Below are 23,155 nucleotides of genomic sequence, written 5' to 3'. Positions count from 1 at the left end.
GCTTAGTAGAGTGCTCTGCATGCAGTAAGTGCTCAGTAAATACTATCAATTGATTATTAAGGGCTTACTGGGTGCAGAACACCAACTAAATGCTGGAGAGAATACACAGGTATTGCTCTGTCCCTTGCGGAGCTGCGGGGAAAGGGGCTTACAATTTATGAGTCATATGAAGGAACTGGAGTTAGACCCATCAGGAATGAGGAAACATTAAAACACAACCCAGACAAGTATGCCCAAAATACGAACAAAATCAATGGGGAGCTATGGCTAGAGGAGCAGAATTTCAGGCTTCTCAGGACTCAAGAGTTCAGGCACACCTGCAGTCACTAATCTGAACTGTGCTTGGCACATAGTAAGCGCTTAACCAATACCATTGTTATTACTATTATTATTATTCCTGGGGAGTTGTGGAGGTCTCATGCAGAGAAGCAGCGTGGCTCAGTGGAAAGAGCACGGGCTTTGGAGTCAGAGGTCATGGGTTCGAATCCCGGCTTGGCCACTTGTCAGCTGTGTGACTTTGGGCAAGTCACTTAACTTCTCGGTGCCTCAGTTACCTCATCTGTAAAATGGGGATGAAGACTGTGAGCCCCACGTGGGACAACCTGATTCCCCTGTGTCTACCCCAGCGCTTAGAACAGTGCTCGGCACGTAGTAAGCGCTTAACAAATTCCAACATTATTATTATTATTATGCAGTGGATGCCCACAGGAGCAGCTCTTATTTCGGTTCTGGAGGGCCCTGAGCATGCCGGGAGCAAGGGTCCAGGGAGACGGGAGGGAAGGTGTGCAATTACTCTGTGGAGATGAAGTTCCCAAGACCACAGTTCCCAAGCTCTGGGGATTAAAAACATTAAAAAAAAAATCTCTTAATACAGTGGTAAACTTAAAGCGCTTACGGGGTACTAGTACAGTCCGTGGTACAAAGCGCTGGGGCGGATACAAGCAAATCTGGTTGGACACAGTCCCTGTCCCACATGGAGCTCACAGACTTAATCCCTACTAGATGAGGAAAACTGAGGCAGAGAGAAGTGAAGTGACTTGTCCATGGTCACACAGCAACTTCATGGTGGATCTGGGACTAGAACCCAGATCCTTTGACTCCCAGGCCCGTGCTCCATCCATTAGGCTGTGCTGTTCCTCTTTCAACAGTACTCTTTCTCCCTCAGTGTAACTGACCCAACTCTACTAAGCCAAATAATTTTTCCAATGGGACAGGTTTAGGGATTCAGATTAAGCTCTCTGAGGGCAGGGTTCATGTCAAATAATTTATTCTGTCATACTTTCACAAGCACTTAGTACATACTATGGATGCTCAGTAAATGCTTTTGCTTTTAATGAAACACCACACCTTAGATTATTCTTTTCTGAGAGCTGGCATTCATTTTATAAATGTATTTCAAAGGCAGAGAATCATTAAAAACCATCAGTTTCAAATTTGATTGATTCAAAGGCAATACATTAGAAACCAATGAAAATTATGCTTCCCCCGTTTTTAAATTTCAACTGGCTTTAGGAAGACAGCTAGGCTTTTGTCAGATTTCTTCTCACATTTCTTCTTGAACCTTCTTCTTACTGTGGGCCTTAATAACTGTGAAAGAGGGAAAGGAGCAGCTTCTAAAATACCTGATTACACCTCTAACTACAGTTTTAAGTGGGCGAGAAATCTTGGTAACCTCTGATAGAAATGTATATTCATGACTTATGAGAAAGAGCTGGCATGTTCTGACAGTGTTAACTATCCCACCAAATTGAAAGGGCACCCAGTTCCCAATCTATTGTAGCTGTTTGTGTTCAGTTATGTACATATTCTTATATTTTATTATTTCCCCTATCTGTAATTTATTTCAATGTCTGTCTCCTGTAAACTGCAAGTTTCTCATGGTTTCCAGTTTCCAGTTTCTTCTTTGTTATTTTATTGTACTTTCCCAAATGCTTAGTTCATTGTGCAAAAAATACCATTGATTGATTGACTGAATCTGCTCCGGGTCTCCAAGGTGACTGAGCATCCCGATTGAGGCAGGACCTTTCAGAGATTTCAGGATCTGTCCCACCTCTCTCCTCAGCTTCCTTGGATTGCATTTGCGTCCCCCAGAAATGATGGAACTGAGGTGCCTGCACATTACTTTCCCCACCTTCACAGCCATTTTGAAGGAGCATCCCCTCCAAGAGGCCTTCCCTGACTAAGCCCTCCTTTCGGAGAAGCAACATGGCTCAGTGGAAAGAGTCCGGGCTTGGGAGTCAGAGTTCTTGGGTTCGAATCCCGACTCTGCCACTTGTCAGCTGTGTGACTGTGGGCAAGTCACTTAACTTCTCGGTGCCTCAGTTCCCTCATCTGTAAAATGGGGATTAACTGTGAGCCTCACGTGGGACAACCTGATTATCCTGTATCTACCCCAGTGCTTAGAGCAGTGCTCTGCACATAGTAAGCGCTTAACAAATACCAACATTATTATTCTTCTTCTCCCACTCCCTTCTCTGTCACCCTGACATGCTCCCTTTATTAATCCTCAATCTCGCTTATCTCTCTACCAACCCCTAGCCTATGTCCTGCCTGGAAAGTCTTGCTTTCTCAAACCCGAGAGACAATGACTCTCCCTGCTTCAAAGCCTTATTGAAGCACATCTCCTCCAAGAGGCTTTCCCAGACTAAGCCCCCCTTTCTTCATCTCCCACTCCCTTCTGCATCACCCTGACTTGCTCCCTTTGCTCTTCCCCGTCCCCTCTGCACTTATGTGTCTGTCATTTTATTTATTTGTATTGATTTCTTTCTCCCCCTTCTCACACACTGTAAGTTTGTTGTAGGCAATGAATGGGTCTGTTGATTGTTGCACTGTACGCTCCCAAGCGCTTAGTACAGTGCTGTGCCCACAGTAAGTGCAATAAATACAATTGAATGAATCCCCCTGTCCCAGCCCCATAGCACTTATATCCACATATGTAATTTATTTCTATTAGTGTCTGTCTCCCACTGTAGACTGTAAACTCATCGTGGGCGGGCAGCGTGTCTGCCACCTCGGTTATATGGTGCTCTCCCAAGCACTTAGTACAGTGCTATGCACACAGTGAGCATTCAATAAATACGATTGATGGGTTGGTGGATTGAACCTTGCTGATGGAAGGGCTCCCATGAGGAGGGAGTTGTTTGCTCATGATGGCCAGCGTCCCTGGTCCCACGTTGGGCCGGGCTTCCAGTGCCAAGCATGCAGAGCTATGCCCAGTGCCCAGTGGCGCGGGTGGACACCCAGCCCAAGACCAGCCAGGTTTTTCTTTTCTCTTTTTTTTTCCTGCTATTTGTTAAGTGCTCACTATGTGTCAAGCACTGTTCTAAGTGCTGGGGTAGCTACAAACTAATCAGGTTGGACACAGTCCCTGTCCCACATGGGGCTCACAGTCTTAATCCCCATTTTACATTTGAGGAAACTGAAGCCCAGAGAAGTGAAGTGACTTGCTCAAAGTCACACACAAGCGGTAGAGTCGGGATTAGAACCCAGGGCCTTCCGACTCCCACTTCGCTCTAAACCAGGGCTACTGCTGCCTCCGCCCAGCCAGAAGCCAGAGTGCGGGCTCCAGGTGAACTTGTCCATCCTGAGCTGGCTGGACCTCCCCCAGAGCCACTGGACAGAAGCACAGGAGAAGGCAGCAGCAGAGAAAGTAGAATACTACCCCACCACTTGTCTGCTGTGTGACCTTGGGCAAGTCACTTCACTTTTCTGGGCCTCAGTTACCTCATCTATCAAATATTTCTTTGTTTTATGGTGTTTGTTAAGCGCTTCCTCTGCATCAAGCACTTTTCTAATAGTGGAATACAGATTTATCAGGTTGGACACAGTCCCTGTCCCACATGGGGCTCACAGGCTGAGTAGGATTGAATCCCCATTTTACAGTTGAGGAAACTGAGGCACAGAGAAGTTAAGAGACTCATCCAAGGTCACGCAGCAAGCGATAGGCAGAGCTGTGATTAGAACTCTGATTCCCAGGCCCGTGCTCCTTCCTCTAGGCCACGCTGCTTCTCTGAGGGGATTAAGATTGTGAGCCCCATGTGGGATATGTACGATGTCCAACCCAATTAGCTTAGATCTACGCTAGTGCTTAGTACAGTGCCTGACATGGAGTGTTTAACAAATACCATAAAAAAACCATGCCAGTCTCACAGCGCTATTGTATATACCTGTAGTTTTATTTATATTGATGTCTGTCTTCCCCCCTGTAGACTGTGAGCTCTTTGTGGGCAGGGAATGTCACTGTTTATTGTTGTATTGTACTTTCTTGAATGCTTAGTACAGCTCTCTGCACACAGTAAGCGCTTAATAAATGTGATTGAATGAATGAATGAATGAATGAATGAATGAATGAATGAATGAATGAATGAACCCTGCTGCCCTTCACTTCCCTGATTTCATTCCCCTTGGCACCATTTTCCTTTTCCTCCCCACACCTTTCCTCGTCCTTTTATTGACCTTGTCACATCCTATCTAAGGCAACCCGGTTTCCAGCCACTTTATTCTGAGTCTCTTTTAGGAACCAGAGAGCTAAACCATGTTCTTCTCAGTTGTTGAAGAGAATATGTTCTAGGACAAAATTAAAAACCTTTCTGAAGTCTAGAAACTTTCCACTCATGCATCCCCCTACTCTACAAAGCCTGACACTCTCTGATAGAAGAAAATTAAATTATTCTGCCACAGGTTTCTCTTCACACGATCATACTGTTGGCCACCAGTATCTTGGGGTGGCCAATTTGATCGTTCTAAGATTTGTTCTAGAATTTTCCCAGGTATGTTAGCTAAGTTATCCTTTTCCGCCCTGGCATTCCTTTAAAGAAAAGAGCGCCAATTTCCCGTTTTCCATTGCAAAATACTTTTTCCTGTCCTTCACCCCCATAAACAAAGAGCAAAAATAGCATAACAAGGACAGTAGCCATAGCAGTACAAGCCAGCTGTTTATCAGGTTCCCTAAAAAGGAAACTTACCTTTTTTTTTCCCATCAAAATCAGGAGACCAACCATCCCAGCCCTCTAACTTAAAAGTCCCATTTTCCCTCCACAGAGAAGTAATAGTAACAATACTTGGTATATCAGCTATTTTTCATGTCCGTTCTCTCGTATGCATCCAATATTCCTGCCAGGGAGGAATCCATTATCCCCATTTTACAGATGAGGAAACTGAGGTCAAGGGAAGTTAAGTGACTTGCTTAAGGTGGATGGTGGCAGAGCTGGGATTAGAACCTCATGCTGTCTCCACTTCAATCAATCGGTGGTCTTTATTGTGTGCTTACTATGTGCAGAGCAATGTTCTAAGCGCTTGGGAGAGTACAGTACAACAGAATTAGCAAACACATTCCCTGTCCATAATGAGTTTAGAGTCTAGAGGGAAAGCACGGTACAGTGCACAGCAGACAAGTGGCAGAGCCAGGATTAGAACTGAGAAACAGCCTGGCCTAGTGGAAAAAGAACAGGCCTGGGAGTCAGAAGGATCTGGGTTCTAATCCCGGCTCCGCCACTCATCTGCTTTGTGACCTTGGGCACTTAAGTTCTCTCTACCTCAGTTACTGCGTCTGCAAAATGGGATTAAGACTGTGAGACCTATGTGGGACAGGAACTGTTGCTTCTATCCACCCTAGTGCTTAGTACAGTGCCTGGCACATAGTAAGTGCTTAAATACCCCAGTTATTACTAATTATTATTAGAACCCAGGTCCTCTGACTCCCAGGCCCGTGCTCTTTCCACTAGGCAATGCTGCCTCTCTGTTTTCCCGCCTAGTTAGATCGTGAGCCCCATGTGGGACAGAGACTGTACCTGACCTGATCAACTCATATCTACCCCGGCACAAAGAACGGTGCTCGGCACATAGTAAGCGCTTAACGGATGCCATAATTAGTATTATGGCACCACACTGCTTCTTTAAGAACCCAAGAATCCTGGGAGGTGGGGGAGGGAGGGAGGAGGGTTAGAAAAGTGTCTTTGTAAAGGAGGTGTGGATCAGGGCCCCCGCCAAGCCACGAGACAGATTAGTGGGAGCAGGGAAGGCTCATCAAAATCAGGGATCCAATTTTTGGCTGCATCGCTCAAGGAGACATCTCTGCGCCTCAACGATGAGACGCAGAGGGTAACCACCTCCCCCGACCCCTCAGAGAAACGGCGGGGAAGTTGAAAAGCATTTGCCTAAGAGGAAGCCTATCTGTTTCTCGAAGAAAGTGGTTTTTGGTGTCATCGGCACGAGTTTCTGCTTTGAAGTTTCAGGCGCTTTGGAGTTCCCATTGGTTTTTTAAAAAAATGAAAAATGGCTTTCAAGGCTGGCAAACTGGTGAGGACCGGTTTTTGTTTCAACCTGGGTTTCACCGAAACTTTGCTAAAAGAGCTGTGCAAGTCAGCTTGGGAAATTTCAAGCGACAAAGAATACCACTGGTGTTAGCAAGAGGTTGTAACAGAAATCTTTATGCAACTCCCACTCGTATTCATAAGGAATAATAATTATAATGGTATTTGATAAGCACCTACTATTTGCCTAGTAATGTTCTATGTGCTGGGATATAATAATAATAATAATGATGGCATTTGTTAAGCACTTACTATGTGTCGAGCACTGTTCTAAGCAGTGAGGTAGATACAAGGTAATGAGGTTGTCCCATGTGGGGCTCACAGTCTTCATCTCCAATTTACAGATGAAGGAACATAGGTACAGAGAAGTCACACAGCTGATCAGTGGTGGAGCCGGGATTAGAACCCACAACCTCTGACTCCCAAGCCCGGGCTCTTTCCACTATGCCATGCTGCTTCTAACAGAAGCAGATAGAAGCAGAAGCAAAAGCAGAAGAAGGGTAGATGCAGGATAATTAGGTTGGACATAGGTCCTGCCTCACATGGTTGGACATCACAGTCTTAATCCCCATTTTACAGATGAAGCAATTGAGGTCCAGAGAATAATAATAATAGTTGTGGTATTTATTAAGCACTTACTACGTGTCTATTGTTCTAAGTGCTCAGGTAGATACAAGATAATCAGGTTGGACACAGTCCCTGTCCCACATGGGGCTCACAGTCTTAATCCCCATTTTACATATGAAGCAGTTGAGGCCCAGAGAATAATTATAATAATTGTGGTATTTATTAAGCGCTTATTATGTGTCTAGTATTGTTCTAAGTGCTCTGGTAGATACAAGCAAATCGGGTTGCACACAGTCCCTGGCCCACATGGGACTCCCAGTCTTAATCCCCATTTTACAAATGAAGCAACTGAGGACCAGAGAATAATAGTAATAATTGCAGTGTTTGTTAAGCACTTACTATGTGCCAGACACTGTACTATGCGCCGGGGTGGTTACAATTAATCAGGTTGGACACAGTCCATATCCCAAGTGGGATGCAACGTCTCCATCCCCAATTTACAGATGAAGTAACTGAGGCCCAGAGAAGTGAAGTGACTTGCCCAAGGTCACACAGCAGACAAATGGTGGAGGCAGGATTAGAACCCGTGTCCTTCTGACTCCCAGGCCCGTGATCTAGCCACTAGGCCGTGCTGCTTGACACTACCTTTGTAGGAAGGACGCTGCCAGGCACGCGTGAGGGAAGAACACGTGACCAAGCTGAGATGCCTGCACTGCAGTCTTTAGCAAAATCGTTCATTCATTCATTCAACCGTATTTATTGAGCGCTTACTGTCTGCAGAGCCCTGTACTAAGCCCTTAGGAGAGTACACTATAACAGTAAATCCCTAGGGCTCCATTCAGCAGCCCCGGTGGATGTGGCCGACATCTAGACGTTTACGGAGGCGAGTTGGTACAGTTCAGCGGGCCGAGCAGAGAATGGGAAGCAATAAGTCTCAGACTCAACCCAGTCTTGGACGTGAAATAGTTGTAGCCTTGGGGAAACCATTTCATATCCATTTCTGCATCTACCCACCCCCATAGTGCTGCTCTGATAGTGCATATAAAGTAATAATAACACTTAGGGTTTGTTTGCTAAGCCCTTCCTTTATTTTTTTAGAGCGCTTGTTAAGCGCTTACTATGTGCCAGACACTGTACTAAGCGCTAAGGGAGATACAAGCTAATCGGGTTGGATACAGTCCCTGTTCCACATGCAGCTCCTAGTCTTAATCCCCATTTTACAGATGAAGTACCTGAGACCCAAATAAGTGAATAATAATAATAATATAATAATAAGGGTATTTGTTAAATGCTTCCTATGTGCCAAGCACTATACTAAGCATTGGGATGGATATAAGCAAATCAGGTTGGACACATTCCTTGTCCCATGTGGGACTCACAGTCCCAATCCCAATTTTACAAATGAGATCACTGAGGCACAGATAAATTAAGTGACTTGCCCATGGTCACATGACAGACCAGTGGTGGAGTCAGGATTGGAACCCATGGCCTTCTGACTTCCAGGCCCATATTCTATCATGAACATGCTGCTCCTCGCGATTATAGTATTTGTTAAGCGCTTAATATGTGCCAAGCAACGTTCTAAACGCTGGGTAGATACAAAGTGATTAGCTTGGACACAGTCCCTGTACCACATACGCCTCACAACTCAATCCCCATTTTACAGATGAGGGAACTAAGGCCCAGAGAAGTGAAGTGATTTACCCAAGGTCACACAGCAGACAAGTGGCATAGCTGGGATTAGAACCCATGAACTCCTGACTCCCAGGCCCGTGCTCTTTCCTCTAGCCACACTGCTTCTCACAAAATAAAGTGGTAACACTGCAAGACATAACAACCTCTATATGAGCGTGCAATTACATAGTTAAACAGAGTAAAACAAGAAAGGCAATCCAAGCTATGCTTGCGTTCCAGGTTGGTGTGTGAATTGGCATTTCTCCCCGAGAAATTTCCTGAGAGCTTGAGGGTGAACAAAACGACTGTATAAATTGGCTATAAAGAACTCAATCAGTTCTCCCACTCCTACCTTATCTCACTGATTACCTATTACAACCCAACATGCACACTTCGCTCCTTCGACGCCAACCTACTCGCCGTCCCTTGATCTCATCTGCCTCACCGCCATCCCCTTGCCCCCGAACTGCTTCTGGCCTGGAACTCCCTCCCGCTTCATATCCTGCAGGCCATCCCTCTCCCCATCTTCAGTGCCCTATTAAAATCACATCTCCACCAAGAGGCCTTCCCGGACTAAGCCCTCATTTCCCCTCCTCCCTCTCCCTTCTGCATCGCCTCTGCACTTGGATCTGTACCCTGTAAGCACTTAGCTCTGCCACTTGTCAGCCGTGTGACTGTGGGCAAGTCACTTCACTTCTCGGTGCCTCAGTTACCTCATCTGTAAAATGGGGATTAAGACTGTGAGCCTCACGTGGGACAACCTGATTACCCTGTATCTACCCCAGCGCTTAGAACAGTGCTCTGCACATAGTAAGCGCTTAACAACATTATTATTGATATTCACCCCATCCTCAGCCCCTCAGCACTTTTGTTGTTGCGAGTCGTGTCCGACCCACAGCGATGCCATGGACGCATCAGTGCTCGGCATGTAGTAAGCGCTTAACAAATAGCGTCGTTATTATTATTATTACCTCTCCCGGCACGCCCCACCTCCGTCTGCAGTCGTTCTGATAGAGAATCCAAAGAGTTTTCTGGGTAAAAGTACGGCAGCGGTTTACCATTGCATCCTTCCGTGCAGTAAACTTGAGTCTCCGCCCTCCACTCTCTCCTCTGCCACTGCGGCCCAGCATGGGTGAGTTTTGACTTAGAGCAGGTCGCCTTCCACTCGCTAGCCACTGGCCAAGCTAGGAACGGAACAGGTAGGCCTCTGCCTGTCTCTCCCTCCCGTAGTCGAGATTGGTAGAAGACTGGAAACTCTCCAGGTGCGACCCTGAGAGGTGCAGCACTTGTGTACATATCTGTAACTTCTTTTAATGTCTGTCTTTCTCTGTACTGTGTAAGCTCCTTGTGGGCAGGAAATGTATCTACCAATGCTGTTGTATTGTACTCTCCCAAGCACTTGATACAGTGTTCTGCATATAGTAAGCACTCAATAAATACCATGGATTGGTTGTTTGATTAAATTGCTAACTTTGGAGCAGTGGACTATATGGCTGATTCCTAGAGTGCATTCTTCTAGTTTCGGAGGTTCGTGTTGCCTCTGGCCTGGAATGCCCTCCCTCTTCAAAGAAGCAACATGATTTACCGGATAGAGCACAAGCCTGGGAGTCAGAAGGTCATGGGTTCTAATCCAGCTCTGTCACTTGTCTCCTGCATGACCTTAAGCAAGACACTTCACTCCTCTGTGCCTCAATTACCTCATCTGTAAAATGGGGATTGAAACTGTGAGCCCCATATGGGACAGAGACTACATCCAACCCAATTTGCTTGTATCCATCCCAGCGCTTAGTATAGTGCCTGACACATAGTTAGTTCTTAACAGATACCCTTGTTGTTATTATTATTGAGCACTTACTATGTGCCGAACACTGAAGTCAGAGCTTGGGAGAGCACGAGACAACAGAATTAGCAGACTCATTCCCTGCCCATAAGGATCTGGATTACCTTATTCACCCAAGGTCACACAGCAAGCAGTTGCCAGAGCCAGGATTAGATCCCAGTCCCTCTGACTCCCAGGCCCTTGCTTTTTCCACCAGGCCACGCTGCATCTCGCGTACAACAGAGTCTATAGGCATGTTTCCTTCCCCCGAGGAGCTTACGTCTAAAGGGAAGACCAACCTAGAGCCTCAAGGGTTTAAAAATGCATTCCAACCACTCTGGTTTCTGACCTCTCAGCAGCACCACGGCCTCTGACAGGAAAGCTCGTTGGGGTGGTTAACCAAACCCACGCGTATCCCCGAAAGTCCCCCCATGAGTATTTATGGATTCACGAGAAGCCACCCTCCCTATGCCTTTCATACTGAGAAATAGATCACGTGACTAGCCTCTTAGTGCGATGATCAAGAATGATCAAGAATGAAATCTGACAGTAGCACCTTCCTCTCAGTGTCTCTCTCTGACTCTCTCTTCCTCTCTCCTCCTTTGCTTTAGGGTTCCCCGAATATATACGATCACGAGGTTTCTATCGAAGCCGATGAGTACTTGCCCGTAGATGATACTCTGGTTCCTACAGGTTGGTGACTCTATTTCTAATCTTGGTTTTCCCGAATGTGTATGGTTTTGGGGCGGGGGTGTCCGGATTAACCGGAAGACTACCATGTGTTTTGGAGAGGACTATCAACGGATGGGGCCTGGTGAAGTTACTTCCTGTTCACAGCGGATCTCCATGGATGGTGTTGGTGTTGGAAGTGGTCCTCTTGAAATTAACAGTAGTAATAATAATAATCATAATGATAATGGCATTTGTTAAGCGCTTACTATGTGCCAAGCACCGTTCTAAGTGCTGGGGTAGATATAAGGTAATCAGGTTGTCCCACATGGGGCTCACAGTCTTCATCCCCATTTTATAGAAGAAGTAACTGAGGCACAGAGAAGTTAAGTGACTGGCCCAAAGTCACACAGCTGACAAGTGGCGGAGCTGGGATTAGAACCCACGTCCTCTGACTCCCAAATCTGGGCTCTTGCCACTAAGCCACGCTGCTTCTCTAATTCATTCGATTCATTCAAAATTCATTCAATGGTATTTATTGAGTGCTTATGTATGGAGAGTGAAATGACTCATCTCCAACACACATCCACCTCTGCCAGCTGTCGGGGGAGCCAGTTGGTGCCCTGAAATGGAGAGCTGGCAGGGGTTTGGATACAGCCCATAATTGCTGAATAAATGAGAAAAATTATGGTATTTCTTAATCACTTACTGTGTGTCAAGCGCTGAGGTAGGTAGAAGTCACTCAGTTCAGATACAGTCCCTGTCCCACAAGGACTTTCATGGGGCTATTTCATCCCCATTTTACAGTTGAGGAAACTGAGGCCCAGAGAAGTGAAGTGACTTGCTCAAGGTCACCAAGCAGGCTGATGTCAGAGCCAGGATCAATACCCAGATCCTCTGACTCCTTTCCCTAGGCCTCATTGCTTCCCAGTTAGTTGAAGGATGCTAATCCATATGCCTCCCTAAATGATAGATTGCTGTTCTGGTTGGGTTTATCGTGGGGTAGAGGAGGGGATGTGCAGGGTGGGAGAACAGTGAAAGGCCATGTGAGGAAGCAGGGGATGGGAAAGGCAAAGTGTGCAGGGTGAGCAGAAGGTACGTTCATTCGTTCATTCATTCAGCTGTATTTATTGAGCACTTACTGGGCAGAACACTGTAATAAGTGCTTGAGAGAGCACAATACAAAAATAAACGGACACTTTCCCTACCCACAATGGGCTAACAGTCTGGAGGGAGAGACAGACATTAGTATAAATACATAAATAAAAATAAAATTAAATACATAAATAAGGTACGAAAGAGGAACTGACTGTAAGCTTCTTGTGGGCTGGGGTTGCACCTATCAACCCTGTCGCAATGATAATAATTGTGGTATTTGTTAAGTGCTTACTACATGCCAATCACTGTACTAAGCGCTGGGTTGGGTACAAGCAATTCAGGTTGGACACAATCCCCATCCCACATGGGGCTCACAGTCTCAATCCCCATTTTGCAGATGTGGTAACTGGGGCACAGAGACTTGAAGTCACTGAGGTCACATAGCCAACAAGAACCCATGACCTTCTGACTCCCAGGCCCGTACTCTATCCATCACGCCATGCTGCTTCTCTGTATTATACTTTCCAAGCACTTAGTTTAGTGCTCTGCACATAGTAAATGTTCAATAAACAGCACTGATTGATCGATTGGTAGATTGGGAATGAAGAAGGCTCCCCCATGACTCAGGACCCGCTAGGCCTACCCAGCCTAGGTGGGGGTCTCACCGAAATAAGTGAAGTGAGGCCGGCAAGGGAGAGGCAGCAGTGCCTTTTTGGACCACTGAGGCTTGGTTTGCCCAGGGTACTCTGTCATCTGTGCCCTAGAACCTCCGGTCGGTAGGTTCCCACGGCCTCGCTCCGCGACCCCACACTATTGTCAGCAAACGCAAAGGTAGAGTGGCGCTTCGACTTGGGAGATGTCGCCTCCTGAAAGTCAGAAGAAATAGATGCCTCCGCCGGTCTTGTGGTAACTCTTGAAGCCCTCGAGAGGCCGATTGTGCCAAAGGAGGTAGGTGAACGAATGCCATTGTTTGGCTCGAGGGTAACTGGACATTTTCCCATTTTGCAAGGCCCGATTTAAGGGCTGATGCATCAAATGGGGACGTGGTGGCCGCCTGGAACCACCTGGGGAAATGCAGGAGAAGGTTGGTACGCTAGAGCGTGATCTTGTGATCAGCAGGGTCAGAAAACTGGCCGGTGCCATTTTTATGGCTGACATACCTAACGAAATCTATATTTGTATGTGTTTGTGTGGCCGGGGAGCATGAGGCGGGGGAGAGAGAGAGATGTGTACGTGCGTTTCTTCTGTGGAGCTGCTAAGTTTCAATAAACTGAAAGCCACAAAATACAGAATCCAGGGGGTAAAAGGACATTTTTCAATCTTGCAAGAGAAAATTGGTGCAGCGAGCTGTAGGTATTGACACCTAATGCAGCTGAGCGTGCAGGTCAGCTTGCTGTTGGAAACCCAAATGATTTACCATATGTTCTTGCGGTCGGCATCAGGACAGAATCAGATACCGGTGGTCTCCGCTGAAAACCCACAATTGCATTGGGACCGTGTGGACTGCTTTTTCAGCTGTGCATCTGCTGCACGGCCTCACTTCGCTTAAGAGCAGTTGGAGCTGGCATGAAGAACCAATCAGTCAACCAACCTCCTGCCACCTCCTCTCTCCCGGATAATTTGCTATATAACTGCCAAGAGGCAGGAATCAGCCCAGGCCTTTTAGAAGGCAGCCCTGGAATCCTGGAGTTCCATAAAATATATGAAAGTTGAAGAAGTGAGGGAAATAATTTCTGATGTCCTTCTGGTCTACTCAGCCGTGAAAGTCTTCCTCTACGGGCCTAGGAGTCAGAAGTCAAAGAAGAAGTGGATTGAGGCTCACTCGGAAGAGTGCTACTATGCTGTGTGAAAAGCTAGGCAAGTTCAGTAGAGCCTCCCCACCACAGCACAGTGTCCACGTCTTCCTCTGGGCCAGAACCGGACGGACCAGGGGAACGACAGCTTCTGAGGAGTGGCGGGAATCCTGCCTGTCCCAACCCGCCTCGTAAAATTGGGACCCGTGGGGCCGCCCTCCCTGTCCCAGACCCGGTTCTGATGGTTCCTTCCTCCCGAGAGACCACCATTGATTCTCCTTGAGTTTTGTTTTCCTTTGATCTCCTTGAGATCGGGTTAGCAAGAAGTAGAATTCAAGCTACAGACAAGGGCTTCTAATAGCTAAGGCCAAAACCCAGGAAAGGTTAATTATTTTGGGTGGGAGGGTCAGTTGGTTGCATATCTGTTTTTTCAGACAAACTTGCACACTGAGAATAGCATCTTCTTTGAACCTGAAGGTGATATGTGTGTGTTTATATATATGTATGCATATATATATGTATATATATCCAACCCACACTCAGTAGTCTGGGTGTGTCAAGCATAGTCTCATAACCTCATATCAGTTTCCAGCCAAGCCACAGTCTCTCATTTGATGTGCCTCTGCTGTACCTGGAGATATTTAATAGCCTCCCTTTTATGGTCATATGCTCATCTATTACTGTGCATTTATAACCCATTTCACTCTTGATTGCTGCTTCTTGGTCTTTTGGTCACAGAAACTAGGAAAAGCAATGTTCTCTGGGACAGTGCTGAGGTACAGCCAAGCCCAGGAGCAGTTGAATGGAAAGAGAATCTTGTGGGTAATTCCGCCAAGGTCGGGAAGCCCGAGCCCTATTAAAATGTGCTCTGCTTCCTCGGTGCCAACCTTGAGGGCATCCTGGCTCCTGGTCTTTTCCACAGTGTCTGAGAGCGCTGTGGGCTTGCCTTGTGGCTGTGGTGGCCATGGCCATTTTGCCCAGCTGTGCAGTTGGAGGCCAGGGGGAAAAGCGAGGCACTCCTTTCCATCAATCATGTTTATTGAGTGTTTACTATGTGCAGAGCACTGTACTAAGTACATGGGAGAGTACAATACAACAGAATTAGCAGACTGCCTATAACGAGTTTGCAGTCAATGCTAGCTGATTAACTGGAAGGAGAGGAACCCCTCAGGGATACTCTAAGCTCAGTGTGGACAGGGAAACTAGCTGTCAACTCTGTTGTACCTTATTCTCCCAAGGGCTTGGTGCAGTCCTCTGCAAAGAGTGCTCAATAAATACCATTGATTGATATATCAGGGCTCTGCATACAATAAGCGCTCAATAAATACCATTGATGGTAATTTTATCAGGGGGTGAAGGAACCCCTCATATCCTCCTAATTCCAGAGTAGTGAAAGGCCGGCCTTCTGGTTTTTGGCCTTTGAGAAACAAAGATACTCTGTAAGCATATTAATAATAATAATGGTAGTTATTTAGTGTTTACTATGTGCCAGGCCCTGTATTAAGGGCTGGGATGGATACAAGCAAAGTGGGTTGGACATAGTCCCTGTCCCACAGAGGGCTCACCATCGTAACACCTGTTTCACAGATGAGGTAACTGAGACACAGAGAAGTAAAGTGACTTGCCCAAGAGAACCTAAGGGGCTAAGACATGAGTAGTCTCAGGCTCAGGTAGCATCAGACCTTACCCCCCTGCCAGTTCCCATCTTCTGATGACCAGCCTGGCCCTGTCAGTCAGAAGGCCCTCAGGGAGGCCAGGCCCCATTTGAGCGACTGAGAGGGTTTTCCTTGTTCTTCAGTCTTTCAGAAGCTAAGTCCGTCCCTCCCAAGTCCTCAAGTCCTCCATTGGTGAGGGAATACAAAAGGGTTTGCAGCTTAGTAGATGGGAAGCTACTAGTAGGCTGAAGCCACCGAGCTGGAAACGGGGCCCATCGAGATGTTTGGGCACTCCAAGTGTTTATTCTCAGCACTTGGCCTGAAATGCCGCAGATGGTTTTCGGGCCCAAAAATCAGACCTCCTTCCCCGTTCCTGATCGAACACAGAGCTGGCTGAAGAGAAGGAAGTTCTGGGGGTTTCCCTGCAGGGTGAGCCAATCAATCCATCAATCAATGGTTGACTGGTTGAGGCAGTGCTGAGAAGATGCTGTTTCTGATGGCTTTTTCACCCTGACGGCCCCGGTTACTGTCGTCTGCAACTGACTGTGAGCTTGGAGCAGCCAGACTAGTTGAAAAGAAGCCTTTTAACCCTTTTTGTTAATCACAGGAGGAAAATAAACCCACCCAACAGACAATGCTGGTAATTTTTTAATGATATTTGTTAAGCGCTTACTTTGTGCCAGGCACTATTAAGCACAGGAGTAGATACAAGCTAATCAGGTTGGACACAGTCCCTATCTTAATCCCCATTTTCCAGCTCAGGTAACTGAGGCACCGAGAAGTGAAGTGACTTGCCCAAGTCACACAGCAGACAAGTGCTGGGCAGGATTAGAACCTAGGTCCTGCTGACTTCCGGGCCTATTCTCTGTGCACTAGGCTATGCTGTTTCCCCATCTTGTTGTAGAACAGTATGTTCTCCTGGCCTGGGAGTCAGAGGATGTGTGTTCTAATCCTGGCCCCACCACTTGTCTGCTGTGTGACCCTGGGAAAGTCACTTCAGTTCTCTGGGCCTCAGTTACCTCAAAGTAAAATGGAGATTGAGACTGTGAGCCCCATGTGGGACAGGGACTGTGTCCAACCTGATTACCTCATATCTACCCCGGTGCTTAGAACAGTGTTTGGCACGTAGTAGATGCTTAACAAATACCACAACTTATTAATAATAATAATACCACAGTAAATATGATTGAGGATTTAGTGACTAAATCCTATGGTGGTGGGCAGTTCACTCTTCTGCAAGAGCAAAGCCCAGGTGAAGCCAGATTTTGCAAGCAGTGCCTTTATTCTCTGATCCACAATTCTGAATCCTGTCAGAGACCCAAGGGCACTAAGGACAGAACTCACAGCCTCCTTACCTTTGCTGTCTTAAAGGCTTCTTAGGCCAAGTCTCATCAAAACACCTCTTTTTTAACCCAAGCTGATTGTGCTGAGCCTGCTGTTTCTGCTCTTCCTATTAAGTTTTCCAATCACTGGGGCTCAGTGGATGGAGTTAGAAGGGGGAGAAAAAAACAAAAAACAAATCAAGTTTCCTGCCCAGTAACCAAGAGACACATTGAAGCTGTATCTGCTTTGCCCCCAGACGGTGAATTGGCTGCATTCTTGCTGTTTCTCTTTCTCACATTCTCCCCTCCCAAGCATTGATAGTCATGTACCATTAACAATAAACCAGTGCTGTGCTTTCTGGAGGTGGTGTTCTGGAAATGCAACACAACAATTTGTAGTTATATTAGTAATGATAATGATATTTGTTAAGCTCTGGGGTATATAAAAGATAAAGCAGATGGGCCACAACCCCGGCCCCACCTGGGACTCGCGGTCTAAGTGGAAGAGAGAACAGGTATTGATTGAATCCCCATTTTACAGAAGAGGAAGTGAGGCATGGAGAAGACAAGCGGCTTGCTGAAGGTGACACAGCTAGCTCTTAAAAGCACCGAATAATTTCCTGCGGGGGATGGAGTCTCTTAGCCCTGCCACTCTTATTCTATTCTCTTACCCTTTTGGTCTTCCCGTAACTGTGATAGGAAAAACCCACTGTCCACCTTTAGGGTCTTGGAGGTGAGAAGCTGCAATCAGGTCAGACAGAAGCAGCGTGGCTCAGTGGAAAGAGCCCGGGCTTGGGAGTCAGTGAACGTGGGTTCTAATCCCCGCTCCGCTGCTTGCCAGCTGTGTGACTTTGGGCAAGTCACTTAATTTCTCTGTGCCCCTTACCTCATCTATAAAATGGGGATTAAAACTGTGAGTCCCACATGGGACAACCTGATCACCTTGTATCCCCCCAGTGCTTAGAACAGTGCTTTGCACATAGTAAGCGCTTAACAAATACCACCATTGTTATTAAAGAAAAACTCTCCCATCCCCCAGCACCCCGGGGGCCTCTTGTTAGCTTTCCCAATCAGGATCACAGCACAGCACATGTGAGCTCTTTGTGGGCAGGGAAATGTGTTATATTGAACTCTTGCAAGCATTTAGTACAGTGCTCCATAAAGATGATCGATAGAGTGATTGAACTAAGCCCAGCTGGGGAGAGAGAGGAAGGGGAGGAGGAAGGTGGTCAAATGTCTGTAACACATGGAAGCAGTGCAGTCTAGTGGATAGAGTACAGGCTTGGGAATCAGAAGGACCTAGGTTCTAATCCCAGCTCTGCCACCTTGGGCAAGTCATTTCACTTCTCTGGGCCTCAGTTACTTCATCTGGAAAAAGGAGATTAAAACTGGGGGTCCAAGGGGGGACAGGAACTGTGTCCACCCAATTAGCTTGTGTCTGCTCCAGTACTTAGTACAGTGCCTGGTACAGGGTAAGCACTTAACAAATGCCCCAATTATTATTTAGTATGCAGAATGGGATTTGTCCCACTTTCAAAATGTCTAGCAGGAGGGCAGGCATGGTTTGGTATCTGAGTGATGGGCTCCCTTTTGGTAGAAAAGGCGGGCAGGGTAAACCAGGCGACAGCCAATATCCGAAGGTTTCCCCAGTTGAAGTTAGTGCTTAGTACAGTGCTCTGCAGAGAGTAAATACTCCATAAATACCAACAGTTGATTGGCACCAGTCATGTCCAAAAAAAAATCAAGCTGCAGCAGCCTAACAAAAGGGATGTTTGTTACAATATTAAATATAGATCCATATGGATGAGGACAGAGACAGTCTGTCACTCCAAAAGCGGGCTCAACCTCATCAGGGAAAGGAGGGAGAGGTAGTATTTATATTCTGTGGTAGGTGGGGTGTTCCTTCACACCAACAACAGAATCCAATTTAAGTGTGGCTGCAATTTTCTTAATAGTTGGCAGGGTGTGGCTGAAATTCATGACAGGGAAAGAGTATGGCTAACCATGATTTAAGAAAACAGAAGCAGTGTGGCCTAATGGCAAGAGTACGGGTCTGGGAGTCAGAGGATGTGGGTTCTAATGCTGCCTCCACTACTTGTCTGCTGTGTGACCTTGGACAAGTCACCTCACTTCTCTGTGCCTCAGTTACCTCATCTGTAAAATGGGTATTGAGACTGGGAGCCCCAGAGTGGAACAGGGATTGTGTCCAAACTGATTATCTTGTATTTATCCCAGCCCTTAGAACGGGGCTTGGTACATAATAAGCACTAAATGCATATTATTTTAAAAATAGTTTTTTAAATAAATCAATAACATTCCAAGTGTTATCTTGTTATGATTAATTTGTATCTACCGCAGGGCTCAGAACAGTGCTTGGCACATAGTAAGTGCTTAACAAATATGATTAATTATTAAGATAGATGAATACAAAATGGAGACTGAAAACAAGATGGAGTAAGGATGGTTAAGAATTGGTTTCCCCACAGCCCTTGTAAGCATGTGTTTTTCCCTACAAAAACCAGTCCCAGAAGTTCCAACTTTCGGGTCCGGCTGTGGTTAGCAATAGGAGCCGGGCTGTGTACCATGACGTCTGGTCACCCTTTAGACTGTCCCTTTGCCTTGTTTTTCCTAACCTAGCTGTTTGCTCTTCTGCTGGCCCGTTCGATCGAGTTCCCCTTCTGCGTGCAAGACACTGCACTAAGCACTTGGGAGGGCATGGCAGAAACGAAACAAATTACTCTTTGATATTTATTGGAGGGAGAAAAGAGGGAGGCAGGAAACCTCCCCCGCTAATGGCATGAAAGCCAAACTCCCTGACAAGGATTTGACATTTTGAAATGCCCTGAGCTATGGGACCAGGGCCAAGGACAGTACAGGGAAATACAGGCCTGAGAAAGACCTTTGCACTTGAATTTGCACCCTTTATTTACCCTTCCCTCAGTCCCATAGCATTGCTGTACTTAGTCGTAATTTATATATTTATATGAATGTCTGTCTCCCCCTCTAGATTGTAAATTCGTTGTGGGCAGAGAACATGTCTACCAACTCTCTTATGTCATACTCCTTCCCAGTGCTTAGTCCAGTACTCGACACACACTAAGCACTCCATAAATACCAGCAGTTGATTGACATCTGTCATGTCCAAAAAAAAATTAATTTAGAGAAGCAGCCTGGCCTAGTGGAGAGGACATGGGCCTGGGAGTCAGAAGGACCTGGGTTCTAATGCCGGCTCTGCCACTAGTCTGCTTTGTGACCTGAGGCAAGTCACTTCACTTCTCTGTGCTTCACTTATCCCCAGCTGTAAAATGGGGATTAAGTCTGTGAACCCTGAACCCCATGGGGGACCGGGATTGTGTCCAACCTGAATAGCTTGTATCTCCCCCAGAATTTAGGTCAGTGCCTGACACATAGTAAGTGCTTAACAAACATCATGAAAAAAAAGGACTGAAAGACCCAAGAAAATTAGGTTTAGCCCTGCTTGGTTAACAGTTAAGGGTAGCGATAGTTTTGATGTTAGCAGTTACAGTGAGAGAGAGAGAGTGTGTGTGTGTGTGTTTTCTGTCGGGGAGCCTAGTGCCCCTTTGCCATATGCTCCTAAGGGAGGCAGGGGAAAGGTTTAATTATTCCCATTTTATTAGAAAGAAAATTGGGTTTCAGGATTAAGTAACTTCCCTAGGTCATCCAGCAAGTCAGTGGGGGAAGGCGATGGTAGAACCAGAACCTGATGAAGGTCTCTGGGCCTGGACACACTCCATTCGGCCATGCAGACAATCCAGACTTTTTTCCCGAGCCCTGTGGCGTGCAGATCCTGAGAAGAGAATCCAGGAACTCCCCAGTTTGTGCTCCTCACTCTTTCTCTGAGTGTCCAGCCAAAAAGGGCTAAGAAAAAGGTGGTGTTCCATAGGAAATAATGAAAAGTGCTATTTATACAGGCCCCAAATTCTGAAAATTCATCAATCCAATGTAAATATAGTAAAACAATGATTTAAAACATGGTTAATCGAGAGATCTCAAATAGGGATGTAAATACGTATCAATATTGGGAAGCAGTGTCGTCTAGTGGCAAGGCTATGGGTTTGGGAGTCAGAGGACGTGGGTTCTAATCCTCGCGCTGCTACTTGTCTGCTGTGTGACCTTGGGCAAGTCAGTTAACTTCTCTGTGCCTCAGTTACCTCATCTGTAAAATGGGGATTAAGAATATGAGCCCCAATATGGAATAGTGACTATGTCCAACATGAATAGCTTGTATCTACCCCAGTGCTTAGAATAGTGCTTGGTACACAGTAAGCACTTAATAAATGTCATTATTATTAATAATAAAACATTGGTAATTTGATTTTTTGGTATACCTGTATAAATGATTAACCTTCCAAGTGTTACCTTTCACATCCTATTCAGGAAAAGGACACCTGGGGCTACTAAATTAACAGATTTCTCCTTATCTAAAGCCAAACAGAAAAAGCAGCTGCTGAAATAGGCTTTTAATCTTTTTAATCAAGTCAAAGTTGGGCCAAAAGTTGATGGTATGGAGAAGAATGCAGGGATTGAAAGAAGATGTTTAAGCCAACGTAAATTTAGCTTGCTGGATGTTATCATTAAGAGACATAGATCTGTAAGAAATACTAGCATTAAAATGAGTTATTGCTACCATGTAAAGAGCACTGAATTGATCAATCCATCAGTGGTATTTACTGAGCACTCTACTTAGTGCTAGGGAGAGTACAATACAACCAAATTGGCAGAGACACCTCTGCCCACTGAGCTCTTTGTACGCAGGGAATGTGTCTATTATTATATCGTATTCTCTCAAGTGTTTAATACAGTGCTCTGCACACAGTAAATGCTCAATAAATATGAATGAATGATGAGCATGATGACCTGTACCCTGTCCTCGAATAGCTTTCAGCCTGCCCAAGGTTTCTTAAAAATGGACTGTGCAGTTAGGGATAGAACTTGTTTCTTAAAAATGGACTGTGCAGTTAGGTATAGAACCTTTTAAGCGCTTACTTAGTCAGTCAACCAGTGCTATCTATAGAGGGTGTATTGTGTGCAGAGCCCTGTACTAATCACTCGGGAAAGAGTACAATACAATAGAATTGGTATTTATGGGGTAAATACGAGATTATACAGTTAGACATGGTCCCTGTCCCACATTGGTCTCACGGTCTAAGTGAGAATAGGCAGTTACATAGAACAATAACTGAAATAAACTAGAACAGTGCTAAACTACATACTTATAACCAACAAATGGGACTAAGAGCTTGAGAAAGTACAATACACCAGGGTTGGTAGACATGTTCCCTGCCTATGAGTTTTCATGGAGAGAGGGAGACAGTCATTAAAAGAAAATAAGGATGTGTACTTAAGTGCTGTGGAGCTGAGGGTGGAGTGAATATCAAGTGCTTAAATAGTACAGATCCTAGTGTATAATAATAATGTTGGTATTTGTTAAGCGCTTACTATGTGCAGAGCACTGTTCTAAGCGCTGGGGTAGATCCAGGGTAATCAGATTGTCCCACGTGAGGCTCACAGTTAATCCCCATTTTACAGATGAGGTAACTGAGGCACAGAGAAGTGAAGTGACTTGCCCACAGTCACATAGCTGACACGTGGCAGAGCCGGGAATCGAACCCATGACCTTTGACTCCGAAGCCCAGGCTCTTTCCACTTAGCCACGTTACCACCCGCTTTGGGCTGCATTCCCAAGCAACCCGACTCCGAGAAGACCCGGTCCCGGCGCGCCGGGGGCCGCTACCGGCCTCACACCGTCCACGGGCTGTGCCTCGATCAGAAGGACTTGGGCCCCCCCATCACAAGCAGCCCCAGGGAGTGGCTCATCAGATCCCATGTGGGGCTCGTTGTCTAAGAAGGAAACAGGGTTTGAATCCCCATTTTCCAGACGAGGGAAATGAGGCCCAGAGAAGTGAAGAGACTTGCCCGAGGTCGCACGGCAGATGCAGATGGAAAAGGGGTTAGTGGAAAGATAGGAGAAGTTCCCTATCCAAGTACCCTCAGAACGGGAATATGTTGAAAGCACCTGGAAACATGGTTGTAGGCTGATGCTTTAGAAATAATAATAGTAATAATTATGATGGCATTTGTTATGCACTTACTATGTGCCAAGCACTGTTCTAAGCACTGGAGAGGGGTAACAAGGTAATCAGGTTGTCCCACGTGGAGCTCACAGTCTTAATCCCCATTTCACAGATGAGGTAACTGAGGCTAAGAGAAGTGAAGTGACTTGCCC

At 46.1% G+C, this 23,155-nt stretch overlaps 1 protein-coding gene across 1 annotated transcript in view; it reads left to right on the top strand.

Annotated features, from left to right (window-relative positions):
• The window catches only part of GALM (galactose mutarotase), a 78,532-nt gene that overhangs the window by 20,588 nt on the left and 34,789 nt on the right, over positions 1–23,155 (top strand). The window contains exon 4 of the mRNA XM_029065264.2: positions 10,983–11,064. Coding sequence (XP_028921097.1) covers positions 10,983–11,064 — 82 coding nt within the window. The remainder of the gene's footprint in view (positions 1–10,982; positions 11,065–23,155) is intronic.

Source organism: Ornithorhynchus anatinus, chromosome 1 (assembly GCF_004115215.2).
Source record: "Ornithorhynchus anatinus isolate Pmale09 chromosome 1, mOrnAna1.pri.v4, whole genome shotgun sequence".
Classification (NCBI taxonomy): domain Eukaryota; kingdom Metazoa; phylum Chordata; class Mammalia; order Monotremata; family Ornithorhynchidae; genus Ornithorhynchus; species Ornithorhynchus anatinus.
This window is presented reverse-complemented; position numbering and strand designations above follow the sequence as displayed.